This window comes from Diorhabda sublineata, chromosome 4, assembly GCF_026230105.1.
Source record: "Diorhabda sublineata isolate icDioSubl1.1 chromosome 4, icDioSubl1.1, whole genome shotgun sequence".
Lineage (NCBI taxonomy): Eukaryota > Metazoa > Arthropoda > Insecta > Coleoptera > Chrysomelidae > Diorhabda > Diorhabda sublineata.
The window spans coordinates 27,809,613-27,834,765 of NC_079477.1; the positions used below are offsets into that span (position 1 = coordinate 27,809,613).

At 33.2% G+C, this 25,153-nt stretch overlaps 1 protein-coding gene across 1 annotated transcript in view; it reads left to right on the forward strand.

Annotated features, from left to right (window-relative positions):
• The window catches only part of LOC130442925 (voltage-dependent calcium channel gamma-5 subunit-like), a 289,009-nt gene that overhangs the window by 100,214 nt on the left and 163,642 nt on the right, over positions 1–25,153 (forward strand). Inside the window, exon 3 of the mRNA XM_056777334.1 lies at positions 19,829–19,940. Within this exon, the coding sequence (XP_056633312.1) occupies positions 19,829–19,940 (112 nt within the window). The remainder of the gene's footprint in view (positions 1–19,828; positions 19,941–25,153) is intronic.

The following is a 25,153-nucleotide window of genomic DNA, read 5'->3' on the forward strand; positions in this document are numbered from 1 at the left end:
TTGCTCAAACCCGATAAAATTGAACAAAGAATCCGATACGCCATCTATCGGAAAATAATAGCAAATGTACGACATTATTGTTACCCATAACAGCCTCTCAAGTATAACAGAAAGACAAGACTGAAATTTCACAGAAACACTTCTCGAGAACATCAACAGAACTCAGAAGATAGAAGGGGTCTCATTTATAACGTCGGTTACCAATGTTCACTTATTTATTAAAATTTATTAAAACCCAACGTTCAGCAAGCTCTTTTAGACCTTGGTAAGACCATTATTTGGAACAAAATACAAAAATTTGTCGTATTGCATTTTCAACATCTTTGGTTGCAAATTTTTTCTTATGCAAAAACCACGCTATTGATCTGAATAAATAGTAATCTCACGCTGAAGAGTACGGGCTAAATGCTAGATCCAGAAGGAGTTCTTATTCCGCGTAACTTTCGCAGGATGTGGTTTAGTACTGTCTCCATCATCTGTCCATTAGATAGCATCTGAAATGATTTCAGAATACACTTCCAGTTTTCCTTTGTCTAACTAGTGATTTTCCATGTTCAGGTTTGTTTGGATAAATCAATTTTTCATTGCAAGTAACAATGAGTCTAATAAAACGATCATCTTTCGGCAAGGAAAGCTGATGTTTCCACACTTCTACTAGTTACGCTTGTATTTTACCTGATGATTTTGATTGGCGATGTTTGGTACCTTTAGAAGGTCCAAGGGAGTCCGAAAAATCGGTGACTGCTGATACGAGGTTTATATTCTACTGCTTTCCTTGTAACCGTAATATCGCGAACGATCCTCAAGTGGAAAATCTTCGCTATTAGGCCTTTTTTATGCACGCGTTTTTTGTCGCTGGTCGCGAGGCGACAAAAAACGCGACGTTTTCTAAAAGCACGTTGTTAAATATGCTATGCGCTTTTATGCATCGACGTCAATCAAAGGCTCGCTGTCTGTGTCGCGACGTACTGATATCCTGTCACGTGGAATTACAAAACGCGTCGAGACAAGCGTTTCAAAAGTACACTACTTTCAATTGGTGCTTTTATGCAGCGCGTTTATTATCGTTTGTTGTTGTCATTTTGAATAGTCAGAGTTGTGTTGATGTGTGAAGAGCTACCATGTAAAATTTGGACGTTGAATTTTCTATTGACGCAATAAAAAAAAACATGTTTGTGGGACTCATCATCAGAAGATTACAAAAACAAACAATTGAAAAGAGGTGCGTGAAAGGAAAAGAAATGATTATTCACAATTTCAGTGAAAAAATTGAAAAAGAAAAGCAGGAAATTGGTAAGCATATATTTTATTAGTCTATTCGCTAGGGTTGTATTTCAACAACGTATTCTGCATCTATTCAGTATCATCATCTGAGAAGTCTTGCACTATTAATTGGATGCACTTCCCAACGTCTCTGGCGTCTTTTTTCAATAAAATTTCTATATTTCAAATACAGAAAAACACAAAAAAACCTTAACTATGTAGCTCTCACCAATTTAACGCATGGAAACGGATAGTACTTATGAGACCCAAATAAGAACCAAAACCCAGATAATGTTTTGGTGAGCAAAATTTTTGATCTTCAAATATCTATTCTATTTGTTATCACAGTAAAAGTTGTGAAGGAAAAAAATATTAAATGTATTTTTAAGATTGGATTATTATATACTTATACTTATTCTTAGTAAGAAGGAAAATTATTTGTCGTTGTAAATGATTAATGAGATATCTACTATGGGAATATTTTTGATCCAAGGAGGAGAAGGAGGCAAAGAAAGTGGAAAGGTCAACGAGACGTTGGTCATTTAAACTAGAGTTACGAGCAATTGAAAGATTGAATTTACAATTACTCGTGATTTAGTAGGTAGGGACGTGGTGGTAAGAAGCGAATGGACAGGATTGGAAGATACTTTAGCAGCATATGACAGAAGAAGAGATTGTTGTTTTAAGGACAGTGGTGGCTCATAGCTTCAACATTGAAAATGTCACAATTAAACTTCGCATCAACCACACGAAACTTACTCATTGATGTCGTCAGAAAGTCGTCCTGTCTGCTGAAGTTGTCAAGCTCCTGTGTCTGTTAAGCACATCCTCACAGACTGCAGAGAATACTCTACCGCATATCAACAAACTGGTATGAAAACCAACCTCAAGGAGACACTTAACTACCCAACGGAAATGAGGAGAGTCTTGGAGTTTCTTAGAACCACCAAGCTGTATGAGAAAATATAATTAATTTTTGTTTTATAATAGATTTTGTAACAGTCCTTTATATAACTTATGTATCTTATGATTGTTTTTGTATACCATTGACCAGCACTGTCGAGGCACGTTAAACTGAAATAAAAAAAAATGTTGTTGGAAAGGTTATGCAATTGTATCATTATTGCTGAATCTTATTCATCGTGGGGTCGATTCAAAATCCGATAAAAAACTGTTCTTTAAAGCTTTAACGCGACCAAAAGCATACATAAGAAATTCTTCTTTCTTGAATCGATCACCAAAGTTTGTATTCCTAAGTCTTGGAAAAGTTACGGCCCATCTTAAGATACGCTGTAATATTTCACATTTCTCATTTTGAAATCCTCTGAAAATGGGCGAGACTGGTATCTGATGTCGATAAACGCGCCAATAATTTTATATGCACAGAATCAAGCAATTTTTTTTGTTCATCTGGGGCTGTCATATTTTTTTAACAATGCCCATTAGGGTGATTCAAACAATCAACTATTTTTTTTAAACTTACACGGAAACCTGGGTTGCTAGACTTTAAAAAAATTCTTTCCCAATATGATCTCTTCATTTTAATAGAAAGATTCTCCGCATCGTAGTTTTTTATTTTTCCTCTGTCCTTTAGAAATGATTATCATATCTTCGATATTATTCAAATGCTGAGATTTACGGAAAAATTATGGGATACCTTCTATTGTAGAACATTAAATTTTCTACAAAATTCTTCAAACACATTTTTCTGCACAATCAATTGAAGATGAGGTATGAATATTTTTCTATTGGACTAAGAAAAGATAAAGAGCTGCAATGCGGAGAATCTTCCTATTAAAATTAAGAGCTCATTCGGGTGAAATTTTTTAAGGTGTAGCAACCCATTTTTTCGTATCAATTTTTCGTATTAGTAGATGTTTTTCATTTATCTGATGCCCATGGCACTAATCATGAATCCATTCACATGATACATTCATAATGTGAGGGGTTCTTGCGTTTAAGTGATTCACGTCTTGATTAGTTCAAGTCTATCGAATCTCTTTTTGAATCTGTCTCAAACCTCTGTGTCTCCATCCTAGTTATTATTTGGAAACGATAACAATTCAATTGTTAAAAAAAAGTTAAGCTGACACAATATTATTGTGAAAATAAAATATGTTATAGATAATAATTAGTCTTATTTGGGAAGGCAGACACTTCAAGCGATTAATTCCTTTCTATCAATGAATTAATACATAAATTTCACGTAGGTTAGTATTCTAAAATTGAATATGTTATTATTTTCAAATATTTCATATATTGAAACTCTATATTCAAGAGTGACAAACCAAGTTAAAGTGTACGTTTTATCTCTTTGCTCGCCGTCTAAAAGAGCAGTAGTCTCATCGCAGCATGCACCGGCTGTTCCGCCATAGAGAGAGTGATATTAACAAAGTGCGTGACCTGCACGCCAACTTTGATGTCAAAGGCGTTAATAGTGCGCGAAGCTGATCGGTGGCGACGACAGCGGGAGATGGCGAGTAGTGGTCGCAACTTCGGAAATGAGAAATCGCTGACGTTGTGGGAGTTGTCGGTATCGGTGTGATGCGGTAGTGACGCCCCGGATACGCCGGATATTCAGTCATACGGCAATTATGATTCGATTATCATCACATAGTACATCTGCTCTTTTGATTCTAATTGGAGTCACTGTCTGTGATTTACGGGTTTACCAACAATAAGCAAGGGTATTGGGAATATTTAGAAATCGATATATTGAGATTTAAACAATGTTTACTTATATATAGACCATAAGCATTTAACTTTGGTGAAATTTAATCTACCAAAAAAAAAAGAGATGATTAAGTTAATATATGTGATTGTAGAATTGGAAAAAATGGCGACTAATGTCTCTACAATACGAACAAATATTGAGAAAATCAGCTAAAGCATAAATTTTAGTCTACAACGATAAATGTCTAAAGTGTAATTTATCATTATTAGAAACAGCAATATTTTGAACTGGATACTCAATAGAACAATAGAAAACGTTATACAAAGTTTTAAATATTTAATCTGGTGACATGTATTATTGCACAATACTATACGAGGTCTGGCTATTAAATAACGAGACTGCTCGGCTAGAGGGCACTCTAGACGGGTGAGGTGGAAAACAAGTAGTGCGTTGGGTATCTAGATATCTTGTCTATGAACGTCCCAAAACACGTTTCCGACAATATTATAGTATTTGTGCAGTAGCGGTTTGAAACGAACGTGATTTTTTCTCGTTCCGAAAACCATGTGTGACGGAAAACAGTCTCAAATTTCTCGTTAAACTGAAAAAAACTCCTGCTGAGTGCTATAAATTGTTGCATGAGGCCTATGGAGACAATTCTCTATCTCGTACGCGTGTTTTTGACTGTTTTAACTCATAAAATCAACCAAATTATGCGTGCAGATCGTCTAATGAGCATCCGGATGTTTGCCGAGGCTCTAAACGCCGATAAAGAAACAGCTAGCATGAAGTCTATGCGAAGTTGGTGCCAAAAAATCTGATTCCTGAACAAAAGCTCTTGCGTCAACAAGTCTGCTCAGAATTCCTTGAAAGGTTAGAAAGTTTAGAAAAAGATCTGCATTGCAACGGACCCAATTTGAGTCGATTGAAGCGGTAAAGCAAAAACGGCAGAGCTCTTATATCCAATCACCTAAAAAGACTTCCAGCACTGCTTCGATCGATTGACAAAAGGGGCGGAAAGGTGTGAGGCGAGAGGAGTGGAATATATTGAAGGGGAGCATTCGAATGTAGAATAATTTCTATAAAAAAACCCTTTTATGAAACCAGTCTTGTTATTTAATAGCCAGACCTCGTATAGTACCAAGTAAATCCTTCAAGAACACAATAATTCATAATCGAGCAGTTCAATTCTTAAGAAGTATGACTAACAATTAACATTACTTTTCGATCTATTATGTGGTCTATATTTACGTTTCTTATTTCTATTTATACAGCTTGATGTAGATCATGACTATTCTCTTTATCTCCCACGTCTCTTCTTCACTTTTATAGCTTAGTTTTCAGCTGTCATTTTTTCTGGTCTTTATTATATGTATATCACAACCATTTCAAACTTTTATGCACTTCATAATTTTTCATCTTTCATTTCATCAAATATTTCTTGATTATAAAACCCTCCTAGCTGTTCACTCCCATAATCTCATTTGCTCTGTGGCGAACACACCATTTGGCCCTGCATTTAAAAATACTTAATACAAGTAGACATTTCTTCGAACATTTTTCTTCAATAAAACGATAATCCGTCCATACCTGACTGACCGATACCTGACACAAAGGAATCCATGTAACTTTCTTAATGTCCAAATAGAATACAATTGAATTAATCCTCCCCAATATACCTGACTTTGGGAGAAGCCAAAATCTTCTACCTGCTCTTTGTTCCATACTTACAGGAGCCTAGGCGAGGCGTTTAGAATCGTGGAGAAATGCATTATGTCTCGAGATCGCGAAGCGATCTATCTCAAACACTGAGAACTCAGCGAAGCTGCACCGTTTCCAAACACTTACCTCGCGCAACATAGTTTAATCTTTCGATGTGTATATTTTTTTTATTTATTGTGTGAGTTTGAGTTATCGAACTTTGTTTATCGTGCTATTTCAAGATCATTTAACTTTTTTTTTTGTTTTCGTGTTTGTTCCCTTTGCGTAGATGATCACTCACCTTATATTTACGTTGGTCAACGTTTAGATGATTCCTTTCAATAACCTCTTCCGTCCTTTCCAATTACCACACTAAATAATTAGAGTTAAAGGGTAACATCGTCTACACATATTACAACTTGAAACTGATTTACTTCTATATGTTTCTCATCTTAACAGTTTCCTGGAGAAAATGACGGTTTGTTTTTGTAGAAGACAAAAGAGTTTATTTCCGAAAAAAAATACCCAAAGGCAGATATCGGTTTGTTTTTACAAAAGACAGTTTTTAAGAGCAAAGTACGATTAATTTTAGGAAAGGAGAATTTCTAGGAAGAAATGATAGATTGTTTCGGTGAAACACAGTTTCCTTGAGAAAATGACAGTTTGTTTCTATAGAAGACAGATTCTTAGGACAAATGACAGTTTATTTCCTAAAAACATAATTCCCAAAGACTGGCGTCGGTTTGTTTTTACAAAATGACAGTTTCTAAAAACACATGACGGTTAATTTTTGAAAAGACAATTAAAGACAATTTCTAGAAAGAAATGATAGATTATTTCGGTGAAAGATAGTTTCCTTGAGAAAATGACGGTTTGTTTCTGTAGAAGACAGATCCTTAACACAAATTAATTCCGAAAAACATAATTCCCAAAGACAAACGTCGGTTTGATTCTACAAAAGACAAATTCTAAAAACAAATGTCGGTTAAGTGTTGAAAATTTCTAGAGAGAAATGGTAGACAGTTACAGTGAAAAACAGTTTCTTTGATGAAATGACGGTTTGTTTCTGTAGAAGACAGATGTTATTGAAAGATAAAATGGATCTTTCATCTGAGAGGAAAGGATTGAAATAATATGCGTAGAGAGTAACAGTACAAAAAAATTGTTATATGCTTAATAATGTATATCCGAAGAAATCCATTACAAAATCTATTAAGTTGGTACAAAAAGTTTAACCAAACTAGCTACGTAAATTATATTTGTAAATCAGAGTCTAATGAAAATAAAATTATGGACTGAAATCATAGGCAAAAGATATTTGATCCTTTCCCACTGATTCGATAATATATTCAAATTTTTAATGGACAAATAATTGGCTCAATTATTTTCAATTGTCTTTCAGAAATAATTGAGACGTTCCATACTTCAAACTCAACTATTTTTATCTCTTATTTGGCTTGTAGCATTCTTCTTTTTAAATATTCGTCCACTTTTTTAACTTATTTGTTTTTCGTTTATTCTTGCTCTAGCTTTTCTATAATCACCTCATTACTTATCCTCTAAATCCTCATTTTCTCTGTGTCTGTCCTTACTTCCTTCTCCGCACTCAATGAATCAATTTTTATTTGGAGATGCGGCCATAAACATCTCATCCCTTTCACAGATACAAAAATAATTAAGCAGAAGTATCTTCTTTATCTTCTAGGATTCAATTTGTAGTTATATTTTCCTCTCAATAATATATGTACATCAACATACAATCAACTCAATTCGATTTGAAAGATGTGAAATTTCCATTCTCTTGAATATATAGTAATATTTGTAATGTAACGTACACAAATATTAAGTTATCAATATATATATCCACAGCAGATTATCTATCTACCATCCAATATCTTCCGACATATTAATAAACATAACTCAAACTATATTAATATTTGCTAAATGTATACGACAGAGAACAACACAAGCACTAGATCACAATTGAAGTTATGTACACTCTGGTAATAATAGTAAACATATAGTGTGACTCGCTTATATTAGAAGTATGAGTGTAGGAGTCATGTACAGAGTTTTTTCTAAATGTCGAATGATGTAACAACTGGATTATAGATGTTAATTCTTATTTTCAGGTTATTTAACAATGTTCAATAGAAATAGTAGATCCTCAAGAACAATAATGCTGGGGGTTCGTTTCTTATGAATGTGATATTACCACAAAGCTGTTTATAACTTCGCCGAAAATACTAATACCTAGTTACATCAGCATATATATCGTCGAATTCATTCACAAATCACAGTGTCAAGACTTATAAAACAAGAGTGAGACAAATGGCGATCTATTTTTTTAAAACGATAGTTTCTAACTATCTAACACCACTCCTCAAGACAAATGTCGGTTTGCTTTTACAAAAGACTGTTTCTAAGAACAAATGACGATACATTTTTGAAATAGACAACTTCTAAAGATAAATGATATATTGTTTCAGTGAAAGACAGATTCTTTGAGGAAATGACGGTTTCTTTCTGTAGAAGACAGATTCTCAAAACAAATGACTGTTTATTTCCAAAAAGCATAATTCCCAAAGACAGGCGTCGGTTTGTTTTTACAAAAGACAATTTCTTAGAACTAATGATGGACGGTTAATTTTGGAAAAAGACAATTTTTAGAGTAAAATGCTAGATTGTTTCGGTAAAAGACAATTTCCTTGAGGATATGATGGTTTGTTTCTGTAGTAGACAGTTCATTTTCGAAAAACATAATTCCAAAGTCAGACATCGGTTTGTTTTTTCAAAAGACAGTTCCTAAGAAGAAATGACGCTCAATTTTTGGTAAAGAGAAATGATAGATTGTTTCAGTGAAAGACAGTTTCTTTGTGGAAATGACGGTTTGTTTCTGTAGAAGACAGATCCTTAAAACAAATGAGAATTTATTTCCAATAAGCACGATTCTCAAAGACAGACGTCGGTTTCAGTTTCTAAGAACAAATGACGATTAATTTTTGAAAAAGACAACTTTTATAGAGAAATGATAGATTATATCAGTGAAAGACAGCTCCCTTGAGGAAATGACGATTTGTTACTGTAGAAGACAGATTATTGTTTTCACAAAAGACAGTTTTCTTAAAAAAATGACGGTTTTTTTCTGTAGAAAAGGGATTCTTAAGACTAATGACAGTTTATTTACGAAAAATATAATTCTCAAAGACAGACTTCAGTTTGTTTTCACAAAAGTCAGTTTGTAAATACAATTTTTGAAAAAGGTAGTTTCTAAGAACAAAATACGATCGATTTTTAATGAAGACAGTTTTTAGAGAAAAATGGTGGATTGTGTTTTGTGAAAGAGAGTTTGCTCAAGGAATTGTGTACTTGCTTTTGTAGAAGACAGTATCTGAACACATATAATTGTTAATATTTGGTTAAAGAGATAAAAATCAAATTAAATAAGAGAAACGTAATTGATCTTGTTTGTCGCTATCGCCTGATTGATTTAATAAAGTTCATGTAGCTTTCAAATCGAACAGATTCATTGTCTTTTGAAAAATATACCTACCATTTATTTCCACGATATATATGTTGAGATTTAGAAAAAGATAGAAAGAAAATGACAAATTCAAATAGGTCACAGGCTAACGGATTCGTCTGATAACGTCTTTTCTGATCAACTTTTACCACATGGGTAAATATACAGAGTTCACAATACATGGAGATTTTTCTTTATTAAGTCGATACGAAGGTCGACACGCCTCTGGAATAAGAAACTGACAATGATTTATCATTCACTTTCAAACGAAATATAAACGTTTTTTTTTACGTTTTTTTTTTTCATTTCATTCAAATAAATAAATATCTCCCCTTAATAAAAGACGGAGTTTCTTTAAAGAAGAGGATAAACTATAGTCGTTTTCAAGAAAATATTGATGTGGGATTACAATAATTGTAATTAAGGGAAAAGTAAACTGCCTCGATTTCTAGGTACAATTTTGTTCTTCAATTCAAATCCAAAAGCGCTATTAAAACTGAATTTATTTATGAATATTCGCGGATAGCAGAAAATTGCTAGATTCCTACTATTGTGGTTTCTCTATGTTTGTCACTCAAGGCTGATAAAACAAAGAATTTTCCGGATAAATCCCTTATATTGAAGTTCTCTTCGATTATTTTGGTGATTTATCTCAATTTGAGATGAAATTCACTGCACAACTGGCCGTATCTCGCTAATCTTCCCAAAAAAATTCAGATCCGGAGAACTTTCTGGTTGTTGTCTTAGATTACGCAATCAATTATTGATGAAATAAAATATAATTGCTTTTTTCCACAAAAAAAAAATATTTATATAGGAGAAGGAAATCGAGACAAAAACCATCTTTCTCGAGTGATGGCATCCACAGAAAATTCAACTAATTCAGTCTCAAATTTCAATAAACTTGTACATATTGAGCCTCAAAAAAGAATCTGCCTGGATATTTGGCAGTATTTATAGGACTTTCATCGAATTTTGAAGGACGTAGTTTCTTGTTGTAAATAGAGATTATACAATCTATAGGGCAACATTATAATGATATTTGAATGGATTATATTTTGATTAAAGCAGTTTTTGGTAACATTATTGTACCTATTATATTCTTGTAACAATCCCGTTACGAAAATTGTTGAACTGACCATATTTTCAGACGACCAAGTAATACTTGCTGCTGAAGACTCATGTGAATAGCGTTCTATAATCTTCCCATATAAATTTCTCAAAAAATCACAATCCTCCAATCATACTAACATATAAAAACATTTTGACAACTAAACATATTCATAGAAATAAGTAACTTCATAACGCATACGTATGACAGCTAGTAAGAAAATTTTGTAGCTGATTAATAACAGAAAAAAAAATGTGATGTGATTTAAATGCGAGCCGTGTTATGAACTTGAAGACTGTCTAATAAAAATCACATTAACTGTCAAATATTTCACAACTCATAAAATAAGACGTTATTTAAAAAAAATAGCTGATAGATGCATTGTCATAAATCTGAAGCTTTGTTGCTTTTGTTTCATTTTGAAGTAGCATGGCATCCATTTGTAATCTTGCTCAAATGCTTGTGTAAAAAGATAGATAACAGATACCTTGTATATCTCTAAATTCCACTTTACGGCATTCTATCATGATTTGTGGGACTTTTTTCTGTTTTTTTTTTGTGAAATCACTTTTTTTGTTCATTTTAATCGTTGAGCACCATCGGTGATTCTACAATCGTGTTCAGACTCCTTATAAAAGTCAATGACGTATGAGTTTTCTGAAAAACCATCTTAATACTAAGAAAACAATGCTCAATCAATACATCCAGCTTCTTTTATTATGACAAAAAAACATATAAATTTTTCTTTTCAGAAAGTCAATAAACATTTACTGAAAAAGAGATTTATCAACCTATTTGACATAAAATTCAATCCCTCCTAATCTTTTTTGTAATAAACATACTGCATCAATTCGAAATAGAAATGAAGTCCAATTATCATAGAAATAAAATTACATGGGCGTAGAATAGACTCACTTAGGAAAGCTCGATCTTGTACTTGCTTATTAAATAATCAACATCAATATGAAAACCATCCCTTCACTTGCGATATTTTCGCTTCTCTTTCATTAGCTACACCATCATCAACACCACTACCACCTACTTCTCTCTATATAAATGGAGGCTTTTCTTTATCAAATGAAGCCGACCTCTATCTAGTTGATGCATATTCATGAAAACTAAAACTGCTTGGTTAATTAGTGGTTATGTATGAAGCCGGTGTTCACTACGGTGGTTGTTGATAATCATTTTCAAACTGGATTATATACTCGTACCCGGTTCGTAAATTAATACTTTAATAATTGACGATTTTATATTTCCTTCACACATTTTTATGAAGGTATTCCAGAGTATTTACACTGAAGCTTGACTTTTCAAATTGCAATAATTTCGTTACTGTGTTAGTTTTCGTAATTTTGTTAATATCCGAAGAATTTCTGGTGTCAATCAAACATTGTTCCCTAAATTTTCTACGGAAATAGCCAAAAAACGTATGTATCATGTTTTTTTGTTACTGGAGAAAAATAACATATTGAATTATCCCTCTGCAATCAAAACGGGCTTAAAGAACACATTGAGAAGTGGTACATACGAACCTCTGTTCACATAGTATGATGGTCAAGAATACAGGTATGATTTGACTAAGTGGTTAGGGAAACTCGAAGATTCATAGTGAGTTTCCCAGCGACGTTGACTAACAACCATAAAACTCGCCGATTGGTTGCATGTTTGGAGTTACCGAAAACAATTCAAAACAAACCAAGAGGCATACAGACTTCTCGAATTGTTCTAATCCACGACATTGCCCGTCACAAAAGCGCTTGTGTAACTCAACGACTCCTGCAGCAATTTCATTTTCGAATACCCAACACCTAGCATCAAGTGATTCTCATCTTTTCCTGATATTAAGCGGTAACTTGGAGGCTGTACTTCCAAACTGAGATGGAGCTCAAAGAAATCGTCACAACTCTCTTCTAATCATTGGCTGCTAAAATTTATGAGAGAGAGAGAGAGAGAAATGCTTATTGTCAAAAAATTGTTACAATTTGTAGACAAAAGCTTGTAAAAGAAGTCTATAGCAAAACTAAACCAGTAGGCAGTATGTCCAGAATTGAATATTATTATTAGAATAGAGTAGAAGGCACTTTCCAGTAAATATCCCCTCGAATTATCACGAAATGCGGAAAAGGATGATATCGATTTCATTCCAATTGGCAAATGATTGTGCATTTTTTTGCATTGTAAAATATTGAGCCTTTAACGAATCCTGAACGTGGAGTAGGTAGGTAAACGTCGTGCTCCGCGTTTCTAAGTGGATAGTCGTGCAACAAAGAGGGTATTTCGAAGCTTGTTCACAGATAGGCATAATACCTCAAACTTTAAGGTGATTGGTAGAGAAATGAGATGTGTTGTATTTAACTCTTGGTGATAAAATTTTTTCGATACATTCTGAGCTAATAAACAGCCTTCGTATCAAGGCTTTATTAATACTTTTTCCAATATGAACTAACTACTCCAGAAATGGTCAATGATAGTAGATCTTATAATAATTCAATCTTTTTATCATCCACATAATAAACCAATCACTATAAATGCTTGTTGTGAATCAGAATTAAAGTGATGGTCTTAAAAAACTTATAAAACAAAAATTGAGGCACTCGCCTGCAAACTTAATAATAGCCTAGATCATATATAACCTCACATTAAATAGTATACTATTAACTTATTTGCAACCAAATACTCCAAGATTTTCTAATATAATATTTTGTGTCAATGTATAAAGATGGAATAACCTCTTCGAAATAAATGGGAAATTGAGAGAAAAATATTCAATATTTAGATCGATTCCTGGAAATGAGTTTGATATTTTTTTGGTGAAATGAAATATCGATTTATGTATCTGTATCATTCCACAAAGGGTTACTTTGAAGGTAAATTCTTTTATATACATTCTTTGAGTTCAATTTCAGCACAGTATGATGATATTTGGCGGTCTCATCCATGAATATTAATTGATCCCGGTAAAATTCGAAATGGAATATTCTAGAGAACACTATAGTAACCGAAAATAAACCACGAGAAAATTACAACATGATGGGTTTATACAACATAATGTAGCTTTACCTTTCATTGAAACGTATGTTCGTAGTAGTACATCGTAGCCAACGTTAATGTATTAATACAATAAAACCGTGAGTGTTGGATGTAGACTTCTATATCTTCTATATCTTCTCTCCAACAAATCAGCTACTGTAACCCAGTTTACCTTATCGTACAGGTAGGAAATTATCTCATAAGAATATTTACACAATGAAATATTCATTTACTTAGAGTGTGAATATTTTTAAATATGATACCATTATCCACATCTGTTATGGACGATGATGTATTGCTTGAATATATACGACCTAACCTGAGATCAATGTCACTAATTCTATTAAAAATCAGACATTGAACTGCTGTTTAATACAAGTGATCTTCAAGCAGACTCTGCATCAATACGTCAGCACCAGAAACCCTTTCAGCTGTCAAATTCATTCATTGTTTTTCGATGTTGCCGTTCAATTCAATTTCTGTTTCGAAATGCTTAGTACTCAACAAGTATTAAACAAAAATAAATCGATAGGGGCTACGTTTGTGCTGTTCGAAAGCAGAGGAATCGTTGGCGTCTGTGCCTCATTCATATAAAAGAAGATAGAGTCTACCAGGCCCTATAAACTTTATACCTTAATTCGCGGATTTGCTCAAACTAGCTTCTATCGGGCGTTACTTGACGTTTAAAAATGATTATGACCCGAAATTCTCACTTTTCATAGGTTTAAAGCAAAATCAAGTCGATAGGGACTAGGTTTGGGCTGTACCGACTCTGAGGAATCATTGGCATCTGTGAGACAAACCAGAGCTTTGTCTTGGTGAGATATTTGACCGGACGCTTTGATTCTCGTTTGAGAACTCTCATATAAAATATTTAGAGCAGTGTTATACCAGGTACTACAAACGTAATACCTTAATCCGCGGTAACAAAAACAAGTTGATAGTGGCTAGATTTGGGCTGTATGGAAGCTGGCGAAACGTTGGCATCCGTGCTTCAATCATTTCAAATAAGATAAACCAAAGCATTGTCGTGTTGTGATATTTGACCGGTCGCTTCGATTCTCGTTTGTGGAGTTACAGATAGGTTAAGAGTTCTACCAGGCTCTACAAACATTATACCTCAATTACGCGGCTTTGCTCAATCTAGGGTCACTTGTTAAGACATTTAAGAAAAAGTTGGGATATTCCAAATCGGCGCTACTTCTATATTTCAATGAGTAATTTCGATACTATTAAACGGTTGGTTGGTTAGTTAGCACACTCGTGTAACATTGGAGGCTGTGAACTTCGTATTTCTCGTCTTCGATCTCTCAAAAACGCTTTGTTCTACCGAAATATTTGTCGATCTAACGGGACATGTTCTTTTAAACTGACTCACAGAAACAATCATCATCCAAACGAACGCTGCATTTTCACTTGTACAAGGTCACAAGAACAAAATTCTCACGGATAAGCTGAGTTGCTAGTCCATTGCCAACTAAAAAATAACAATCAATTGTCTTGAAGCGAAAATCATCATTTAGTACCGTAGTAGTATCGTTTGTGATTGAAACGTCTGCTGTAAATATCAGACACAGAAATGGGCCGAGAACGCTACCTTGAGGTACTCCAGACTCTATTGTATGGTAATTTGATTTGACTTGAGAGAACTGTGATGCTAGACTCTGTCGAACGTTAACACAAATATTTTTTCTTTCGATGGTTCTTCTAATTATGTTAATTATCCTATGAAATTGTTGAATTGTGGAGTGTTCCCTCTGTAACCGAATTGGTGTTGTGGTATGATTTCGTTCATGGAAATTACTGTTTGGATCTAATGTAAAAGTGGCTTTTCTAAATTAGAAAGATGGCAATGTGAAGTGCTCACATAGATTCACGGTGGAATTGAAGAAGACGGAGTATACAGAAAAAGAACATGGAAATGGTAAATCACTTTGTTCATTCAACAACGAGAACTCCCTAAATACTTTCCAAGAGATTTTCATACTAAGGGTTAATATATATCTGACCTTGATATAAATTTATTTTGATTTCATGATAATCCTTCCCATAACATCTCAACTATCAGTTTAAAATATTAATTTATTATCAATTAATAATTCCAAAAGATAATCACACTTCATACTTTAATGCGATTCTGAGTTATTTCTTATCTTACTTTCAACATAAAATTTCTTATTTCTCCCTAACAGCTTTCCATTTTTCCCTGAAAGCTTTTTAAAATGATATCCTTGCGTCGAAAGGAGCTTAGCCACGTGGAATACTATGTACATTTATTTATTTATAGAAGCTGAATTATGATATTCGTTCGAAGTCCTAAATAACGATATGTTACGTTCTGATACTGGCTTACACAAATTCCAGTTTATATTCCTCTCTCGCTGCCGAAAAGAATCCCCCGTGTACCATCTATATAATTTGCATTTCTGTGAGTAAATTTCTCTTTCGAATAAAATAGAAATCGATCGATTGCAGTGCAGATCTCTCTTTGAGGCGCGGAGAATTCTTTTGAACAATCAGAAAAATATATGGAGGAAAATTGGAAGCCGTCAAATCACTGAAAATTTATTTGATGTGTTATTGGTACATTTTTACTCCAGTATTCCAGGAGAAATTTAATAATACGACGATATCAAATAAAGTATTAAACAGTTATCCGTTTCCTTTGAAAGAATATATATTATGTATATTTATATATTGCTTTTGCTGAGATATTTATTCACATATCATATCCTGAATTTGAATGAACATTTATCGATACAAAAAGCTGCACGGAGAAATAAGAAGTATCAAGTAGTTAGTCAATAATAAATTGAATGCCCTTTTTCTGCTATAAGTTATCATATTTTACTCCCATCTGTATGAACTGAGATAGAAATAAGCGTCTCCTTAACATTCATAATCATGAAAATACCTGAACACACTCTCGAATCGATTAACAGTAATAGTCAAATTTTACTTATACTCAATGCTGTTCATTTTTAGGAGCTTTGAATATTATTTTCTTATAAAGCACCATTTTTTGGATAGTTGTGAATGAGTTAATGATTTTTCTCACTATATATTTCTCGAATTCATTGACAAGAAGATTCATATACTTAAGAATTTATAATTAATGCCTTCACACATAGGAATCGAGATCAAAAGCGGCAAAAACTTACAACAACGAACGTACGAACGTAAAAAAGGCCTCTCCAGGATCTCATACGGAAAACTAATATATGTCCATAGTAAAGTTCGTATATACAAATCAATCGTAAGACCTATATTTACATATTCACAGGAAACTCCAGTGGATACAATAGAAACGGAGAACATCATGGGAGCAGATCTTATAAGAGAACATCTGAAAATTTTAAGATTAGTACGATTCACGAGATCGAGACGACGATTTGAAAGATCACGTCGACAGAATGATGGAAGATCAATCTACTTCTCAAGAGGGTGAATAATAGAAGGAACAAAACTAAGTGTTAAGAAAAGAAAAAGAAGAGACATCAGTTTAGCTTCTACTCTTCTAAATATAAGTACATATCATATGGAACACTCTAAAAGGAAAGAAGATCTACTCATCTGTCTTTTCCGACGTACTTCAGATATTTGACAATTTTTGGTGTGAAAGGCTCTAAAACAAACTGGAAATATACATACTGTTAGAGTCCTAAATGTGATAACGAATCTCAGGAATAAAACAATAAGATGCTTGCTCAAACTTTGAAGAAATCAACTACAAGCTAGTGTGCTTCGGCAGGTCCTTTAGCTAAAAAACCAACCTCAAGAATACCACAAAGCTGACCTCCCAAGAGATGGCACGAGAACTAGAAAGCTACTTCTCAAGAAGCTGAATAGTAGAAGAAACAAAATTAAGTCTTAAGAAAAGAGATAGAATAAGAAGAGATATCAGTTTAGTTTTATGTAAAGACATTCTACTATGGAGAATTACACAGGATATTTCCATATCATAGAAAACACACTAGAAGGAAGGATCTTCCTCTGTCTTTTTAGACGTAGTTCAGATATTTGACAAATTTTGGTGTGAAAGGCTCTAAAACAAACTGGAAATATGAAAGACTGTTATAGTCCTAAATTAGAAAACGAACCTCAGAAATAAAGTAAGAAGATGCTTGCTCAGACTTTGAAGAAATTAACTACAAGCTAGTGTGCTTCGGCAGGTCCTTTACATTTTTAATAGTAGTGTATAAATTAGAAAACGATACTACAGCCATTTGTTATTCTGGCTGTAGGCAAGAATCACGAAGAAGCAGTAACAACGTACAGGTATCAATTAAAAAAATTAAGTATTGGGGAACAATCTTAACCAAAAATAAATCGGTACATATTAATTTTACAAATAAACGGAGCACGACGACGAATAAATACCACATACTAATACAAAGCTAAATGTCCAGAACTAACGTAAGATGCGAAGTTACTCTGGAAAGCTCGTATCAAAAGAAACGAGAAGAATTTGGTATCAGATATACGAAAATTTGTTGATAACTGGGAAAAAAATCCATTTTAGCAATTTACAATAAATTATTTATATTTAAACAAAATCTGAAATCGGTTTGGACCCACTGGATTCAATTATGGGGATGTGGCGGTGAAAGCAATACCCAAAAATACCAAATTGAAATATTAAGGAACTTGGTTGATTTACCTTTGTACTTTCGTCATATTGACCTCCTTCGGGGTTTGAAGAAACTGTAAGGCAGGTTACCACTAAATTTTCCAAGGCTGTTAAAATACGTAAACATCAAGGTTATCCAGCTCCTAGGCAAAATCAACCTAGAGGGAGGACATAAGAAGGCGAAACCTTTAGTTAGATATCTATTTGCATGCTTTTCGATATCCTTCATAGTGGTGTTGATGTTACTTTATGAAACACATCAAGGAACTTCAACTTAGGATAATCATAGCAATCTTGGATAAAATAAAATTGTTTATTGATCGCAGATTACAATATTAGAGAAACCTTCAAGGTTTTCTTCATACGAAAAGAGTTTATCGACTAATCTTTTGCTTATAACTTTTCTATATAGCTTGAAAGTAGTAGCAGAGAGTTACTCATATTTTTCATAGGAGTGATATCACATCCACAAGTTGAAACTACTCTATCTTATAGATTATCCAGAGAAATTGATAGTTTCTTGTCCTTTCCCGACTTTAACTATGAACATCACGTGCAAGATAGATCAAGATTTATCAAGCTAAAAAGATCAAGCTAAAAATTGTGAATAAGAATTATACGTCTTTCCCTAGAACCCCGTCGAATGAATGAAATTGTCCTAATGTATACATACTGGGAATTTTCGAGGTCGCTGATCACGAATATGACAACAGAAAGAGTGTACGAGGCTGCAGGCTGAATAACTAATCCATTTCCATGTTTCATTAAAAATAAAATTCAATTAAATAGTAAAAAAAAATTATTGCCGTTTTTGCTGCATTATATCTCTGTTTCTTCATTTTCGGTGCCTTCCTTTTCATTTTCTTCATATGCAGACTCTTCTTCTTCTTTGCGTTAGTTGAAATCATTTATTTGAATCTTTTTATGTATTCTATAAATCTCATTCAAGTGGTATCGGTACCTCGGTACCTTGCAGGTCATTGCCATCATGATATTCGAGTTTAGCAACCTCTAAACTACAGGAAATATATATATATATATATATATATATATATATATATATATATATATATATATATTCAGTCAAGTTTTACGAAACTTTACGTACCTCGACCTTTTCTGTCATGATAATCGTGTTCAGAACCTCCCGAGTAATAAAATTGAAATCCTTTCCGGCAATATTTTTCTTGTTATAATTTTCCAATCACTCGAGATGTCCTTTTTAAAATGCATTTGCCCCCGTACAAATGCAATTTTTATGTTTTATTCATAATATTTACTCATAAAGATTCCTAAGACCCTCTTTGGAAATTCTTTGGTTTTGTCTTTTTTGTGCTCTATTTTCTCGGCTAATCCACCTTCTTGTTAATACCTGATCTTATAACCTGGTAATTTGGGATTGTTGCCGTTTGGACACATTTTTGCAAATACTGGTATAATTTTCGTTTGCAGTTATTGCTGATGACGTTCCCTTGTAAAGACGTTCCCTTGTAAAATTTTTCCTACAACAATGGGAAGGAATAACTGTGCCAATTATTTTTCTAATGGCGATGAGTAGAATGAGGATTGATATTACTTCACTAGGTATTTGCAATATTAACGATGGACTGAGCCATTAAATAGAAATGTAGCTGTATAACTGTCCGTTGGAAAGTACAGTATAATGAGGATTATCTTCAACGATTAATACACTATCAATTTCCTGGAAAATCAGCAGAAAAAAGTATTAAAAATATTACCAAGTCCAAGTAAAAATAATATAAAAAATATAACATCAATCTAGACCCTAATTTGTGAAAATCCGCGTTGAATTAAAGCAACAGAAACAAAAGTAACAAAAATGTTGATATTTTAGAGACCTCTAGAGACTAATTAGAATTTTTATTGTTTCAGACGTTCCTTCCCCTACTTGCGTGCTGGTGAAGTATTCCGGTTGGGAAGACCTGGGGGATCTCGGTATATGGACCAATTTAGACCTTGCTCCTGTATTTGTATCGCGCATGAGGTATGTTTACAAAGTAGAGATCCCTTATAACTGTCTAGTATCAGATATTATGTTTATGTTGAGTTTAATACCCAGTAGAATTCTATCGTTAATCTTGGGTCGCGATTGAAGTTTGGCTCTTTACATCACTACGTTGAATTCATCAATAATTTAATGTATACCTTAAGCTCCGATTATCGAAATTGATCAATTTCAGTTTATAACTACTTTGTGTTTGCCTTGAAGGTTTTAACGTTGATACGATAAGAGACATGTCCGCGAGGAATTTGGATTTTGACGTTAACAGGAACGAACAATAGATTGTGTCCAATAAGGAAAGTTTTGTTCGAGAAGGATGATGTATGAGAAAAAGCGAAAATTAAATTAGATCTTATCTACTTCTATTAATTCTCCTCAAAAATAAGACAAATTATAATAGAGAGATAATTTACAGAGAATTTCTAAAAAAATTTGACATATTTTTTGCATTAAATTTGAACCATAGTCTCTACGAGGATGGTCCAAGAATTACTTAGCCCAACAGAGAAAAACAAGAATTTTTTGGATAAAAATATATTTATTTTTAATCGTGATCTCCTTTTATCCTTATACAATTTTCCTAGCGATGTTCCAAAAGCTCGTATCCCTCGTTATAATAAAAATTGTCAAGTTCATCAAAATAACCATCAACTAATAAGATTACCACTTAATTGTTGGGAAATATTTGATCACTGAACCATTTTCTTAAGTCTGGGAACAGAGAATAATGCGAGGGGACTAAATTTGGCGAATAGAGTGCATTAAGTAACAATTCAAACTTTAATTCATTGATTTTGGCTATTGCAATAGCGGATGTTCAAATTGGTGCATTGTCTTGATAAAACAACAATTTCTTCTCAGCCAAATATGGCCGTTTTGCTTAATTTCTTCGCTTAAAAGCTGAAATAAGTTCGAGTAATACTCGCCGTTGATAACTTCTCCTTTTTCATGATGAAACATTGCCACACACTCGATGGAAATAACTTCCCGACGCTGTTTTTGTTCCTTTGTGAACAAACGCGGCACCCATTTCGCGTAAAGCTTTCTCATGTCCAAATTTCCAGTTAATATGCGATATACCGCATTTTTCAAAATGCTTACTTTGTCTGCTAGCTTGCTCACTTCCAGTCAACGATTATCCAGTACTTCTTCAACATTTGTTCAACCACTGCGATGCTGGTCTTAACAGATCGTCCGGCCTCGTTTAAACTCTGCTACCCAATATTTTACTGTTGATAAAGCAAGAGCAGTCTCCCTAGAGTAGGATCCAGTTCAGCTTTTATATTCGTTGGGCTGAGGCCTTTCAAATAAAAGTATTGCATCACATAAAAAAGGCTTAATTCAACAAAAATAGTAACATTTAACTTGTTCTGTTAAAGAAATTGAATCGCTAATAACTAGTATTCGATTGATGCGAATTTTGTAATAAAATAAAAATTTTTCAACCCGTTTTACAAAAAATTTCTATTTTAAAAATTGGGTATTCAACTATTACTTATCGGCATCATCATCGTAAAAATGTCTCAAAAGTGAATCATTTCTCGAAATTCATGCAATCAACGTCAGATTTTCACTGCGTAAATTGAACTAAACGTAAAATATATAAGATGTAGAATATCCATCTCACCAATCGCCGAAACCAACATGAATCTCGAGTATGATCATTCATCTTAATGCCCAACAATTAGTGTCTAGGGACTTTTCTCCTTATTTTTCACTTTTGTAACGAAAGACCAGCCTCGCTGCCATTCATCTTCAAGATTTATTAACTCTATCAGTATCCGTTTACTACTTGACGTTTCTTTTGTCAATTTATAACAATCTTTCTGCCACGTCCTACATATCTGCTTGCCTGAAAAATCATCCGAAGAGCAAGAAAGGTGATGGAACACAGAGAATTGGGAATTTCGTAAGTGCTGACTTCCTATTATACATTTTAATTAGAAACTTGATGGAAAAGGAATCTATTTGATGTTATAATTGATGTTATTATCGTGAAGTATCTCAACGTTAAAAAGAGATTCCAAATAGAAATCGAATTATACATAGGATATAATTATAATAAAAATCGGTAGGAATTTTGTAATTTTAGTTTAAACATTTATATAGATCTGTCAATATAAATAGACATAAAGTTGACAAAAATGACGTGACACTATAAGGAATGTCTCGCTTAAGTACCGACACAGAAAGGAAACTTATATGGGATCCCAAAATATGATCATTGGGTGCATAACATTGTTAAATACATGTCTCAAGGATGCAACTTGGTATAGAGGTAAATTTCTCCCTGTTGTCATATTTTGGGCTCCTTTATACGCTTTAAGTCCGTTGATAAGCGGGACACCCTGTATAACAAGATTAATGTACGTCATACTTTCTCTTAGGCGAATAATATTCTATTCCCGTATTATTATTTACCATACTTACACAGATTTTCAATCTACATTAAATCAACTTGGCGTAAAAAATTCAGAAATCATTTCCAACTATGAGGTTACGTACTAAACAGTTAAGCTGGAATTGTTGGGATCGTTGGCGATGTCCTTACTAAATATACTGTTTACACCAACACTCACAATTACACTGTCTCAGGCGCGTTTCGATAACCAAGTTATCGTCTTCAGATACTGAAGGTACACAGTTTACCTTTTGAATCGCGCGTCAGAAAGTGTAATTGTGAGTATTGGTGTAGTGGTGGTGTGAACAGTGTATTCAGTACGTACTAAACAGAATCTACTGTCCAAGTTTCATCATTGTACCTTCTGTGGTTTCGGTTGTGCGATGATGATGATGATCAGTCAAGTGTAGTTTTTCTATAATATGTCAATCCGTTCACTCAATAGAGTCTAGGAGCTTTGAATTTTTGGAAAAGTGAAAGAGTCTTAACGAACAAAGTGTCATTTTTCTATTAATTTGATGACGCCCCCAGAGCACTCTGTGAATGAAATTCTATAAAATACATCCTTAGCTGACCTCTACTCGACGAAAGAAATATTGTTATGAAATTTCAAATCCATGTGCCTCACGATTCCATAAATATCGTGATGAGTCATTACAAAGGTGAAAATGTCTGAACTTTGAAAGTTTGTGTTGAATTAATGATATTTTTATATAAATTCCAATATGGAAAGTGAATGTTTCGTGTGTGTTTTGAACAAATTCATATGCGCTGTAACCACACAAAGTTAAGAGTCAGTATTTTCAATAATCTACGAGTTCTTAGAACAGAACGAAAACTATTTTGAGGTAATGCTGTAAAATGTGTTTTTCACGTAACTTAAACTGAATCATATGTCATTTTTAAATAAATGCTAATATGGAAAGTGAATGTTGCGTGTGTGTTTTGAACATATGTCAGTAAACACTTGCATTAATATGGTATTTCATGCTTTGAGTGTTCCAGTTGCACATCATAGTTCATGAACTCCATATAATTTTAAAGTGTATTAGGATGAGCTTCCATTTGAGTCATGGAAGTCCCTCGACACTAATTGTTAAATATTAAGATAAATGATCGCAACAGAAAATTCATGTTTATTTCGATATAGCTGAGATGAGTTTCCATTTTAGAAATTTTACAAAAAGTAGACACGCTTATGATGGGAGGATGAGAGGAAGATGGGAGAATGATTTATTGCTACTTCAACATGAAATGGAAGTAAAAGTAGTCCTTTAAATGGAATGATTTAGAATCGAATTGAATAACAAATCCTTTCGCTTCTAGAATGTAAATGCAGGACAAAAAAATAGCATAATCACGTTTTACGGATTGTTTGGATTCCACTTACGAACAATAGTGAATTTTTAATGTTTTTGTCTATTTACAGTCCAATACATTACTTTGTTTATTATACAAATTACTTATTACCACACGTGACGATAAAGCAACGACCCCAAATGTGCCTCGTTTACATATTTGATATATGAACTTCATTAGAGCTTGCCCAACGTTTGGTAGTTCTTGCTAGAAAAAATGGAGAAAAATTGGATCACTTAGTTTCCCAACAAAGATTTCTTGTTACAAACCCTTAGATTTTTACAAAGAAGTGAAAAATCTAAAAACAGAATCAGTTGTTTTATCCAGAATGAAGTACCAACACTATTAAGAATTAACAATGAAGAATTGCCAAATACCAAGAGGTTCTTCTTATACTTGTTGGTGGAGAAATTTAGTTTCTGTGAAAAAATACTCATCTTTACGAAGTAGACATCTGCTTATATTGTTCTTTTTTCGATTTAACAGTTTTAAAAAAAGTGAAATCTATATATCTAGATATAAACTTCCTGTTATGACACAAGGTATCAATCATCGAAAGCCATGGACTACTGAACGTTAATTTCAACTGGAAAATATTTTTAGTTGAAAAGTTGAAAGTTGAAGTTATTTTAGTTGTATTATTCCATATTTCTTATTTGTTTCAATTTTGTTCTTAACTTGATATTACAACCATGCAGTTCAAGCTTCCTGTTCTTGGCTTTTGAGCTACCGATCCCCTTGTTTTGTTTATTTTAATGTTTTGAATGGTAAATCTTGATTTTTGAATATTGTCAACGATTTGAAAAGCGTTTTGGTCTCATAAATGCAAAGGAGTGATCACTTATTTTCTATTGTCAAAGAAGACCGCTTGAAAACACAATTACAGGTTAATACTAAAAATACTCGTTTCATTGTAGTGTACCTAGTTATTTTACAATTCCTTGTTCCAATATTGTTTTCAATATTTCAACCTGTTGGAGTGACAAACTGCGATTTTTCTCCCGTAAACAGAACGCTATGTGCCAACCAACTTATAATGGAGAGAAGTTGATCATACGATATAGAACCCGTGATAATTAATATTAGCAAATGCGATTTTTGAGTTACATTGTTCCTAAAAATAAATATTATCCTAAAGTAGTTGTTTTCATTATAAAATGACAACAGGAAGTATAACTCTCCACATAAAACAAAATGGTACCGTTAACTATAGGGTGGTCATTAAGAATTAAATTTTTTTGCAACACCTTCTAAGAAATTTCTTTTGATGAAAAAATACGTGCCTCTACACGATCTAAGTTGATCTTTGAGTATGATAATTTTTTCTCTAAAAGTATCTTGTTAAATTTGTAATAATTATTTTCTTCAAATTTGAAAATAGCTACCAATGTTTCAGTGTTATCATTTTAAGTTATAAGCTTGAACTTCACGCTTT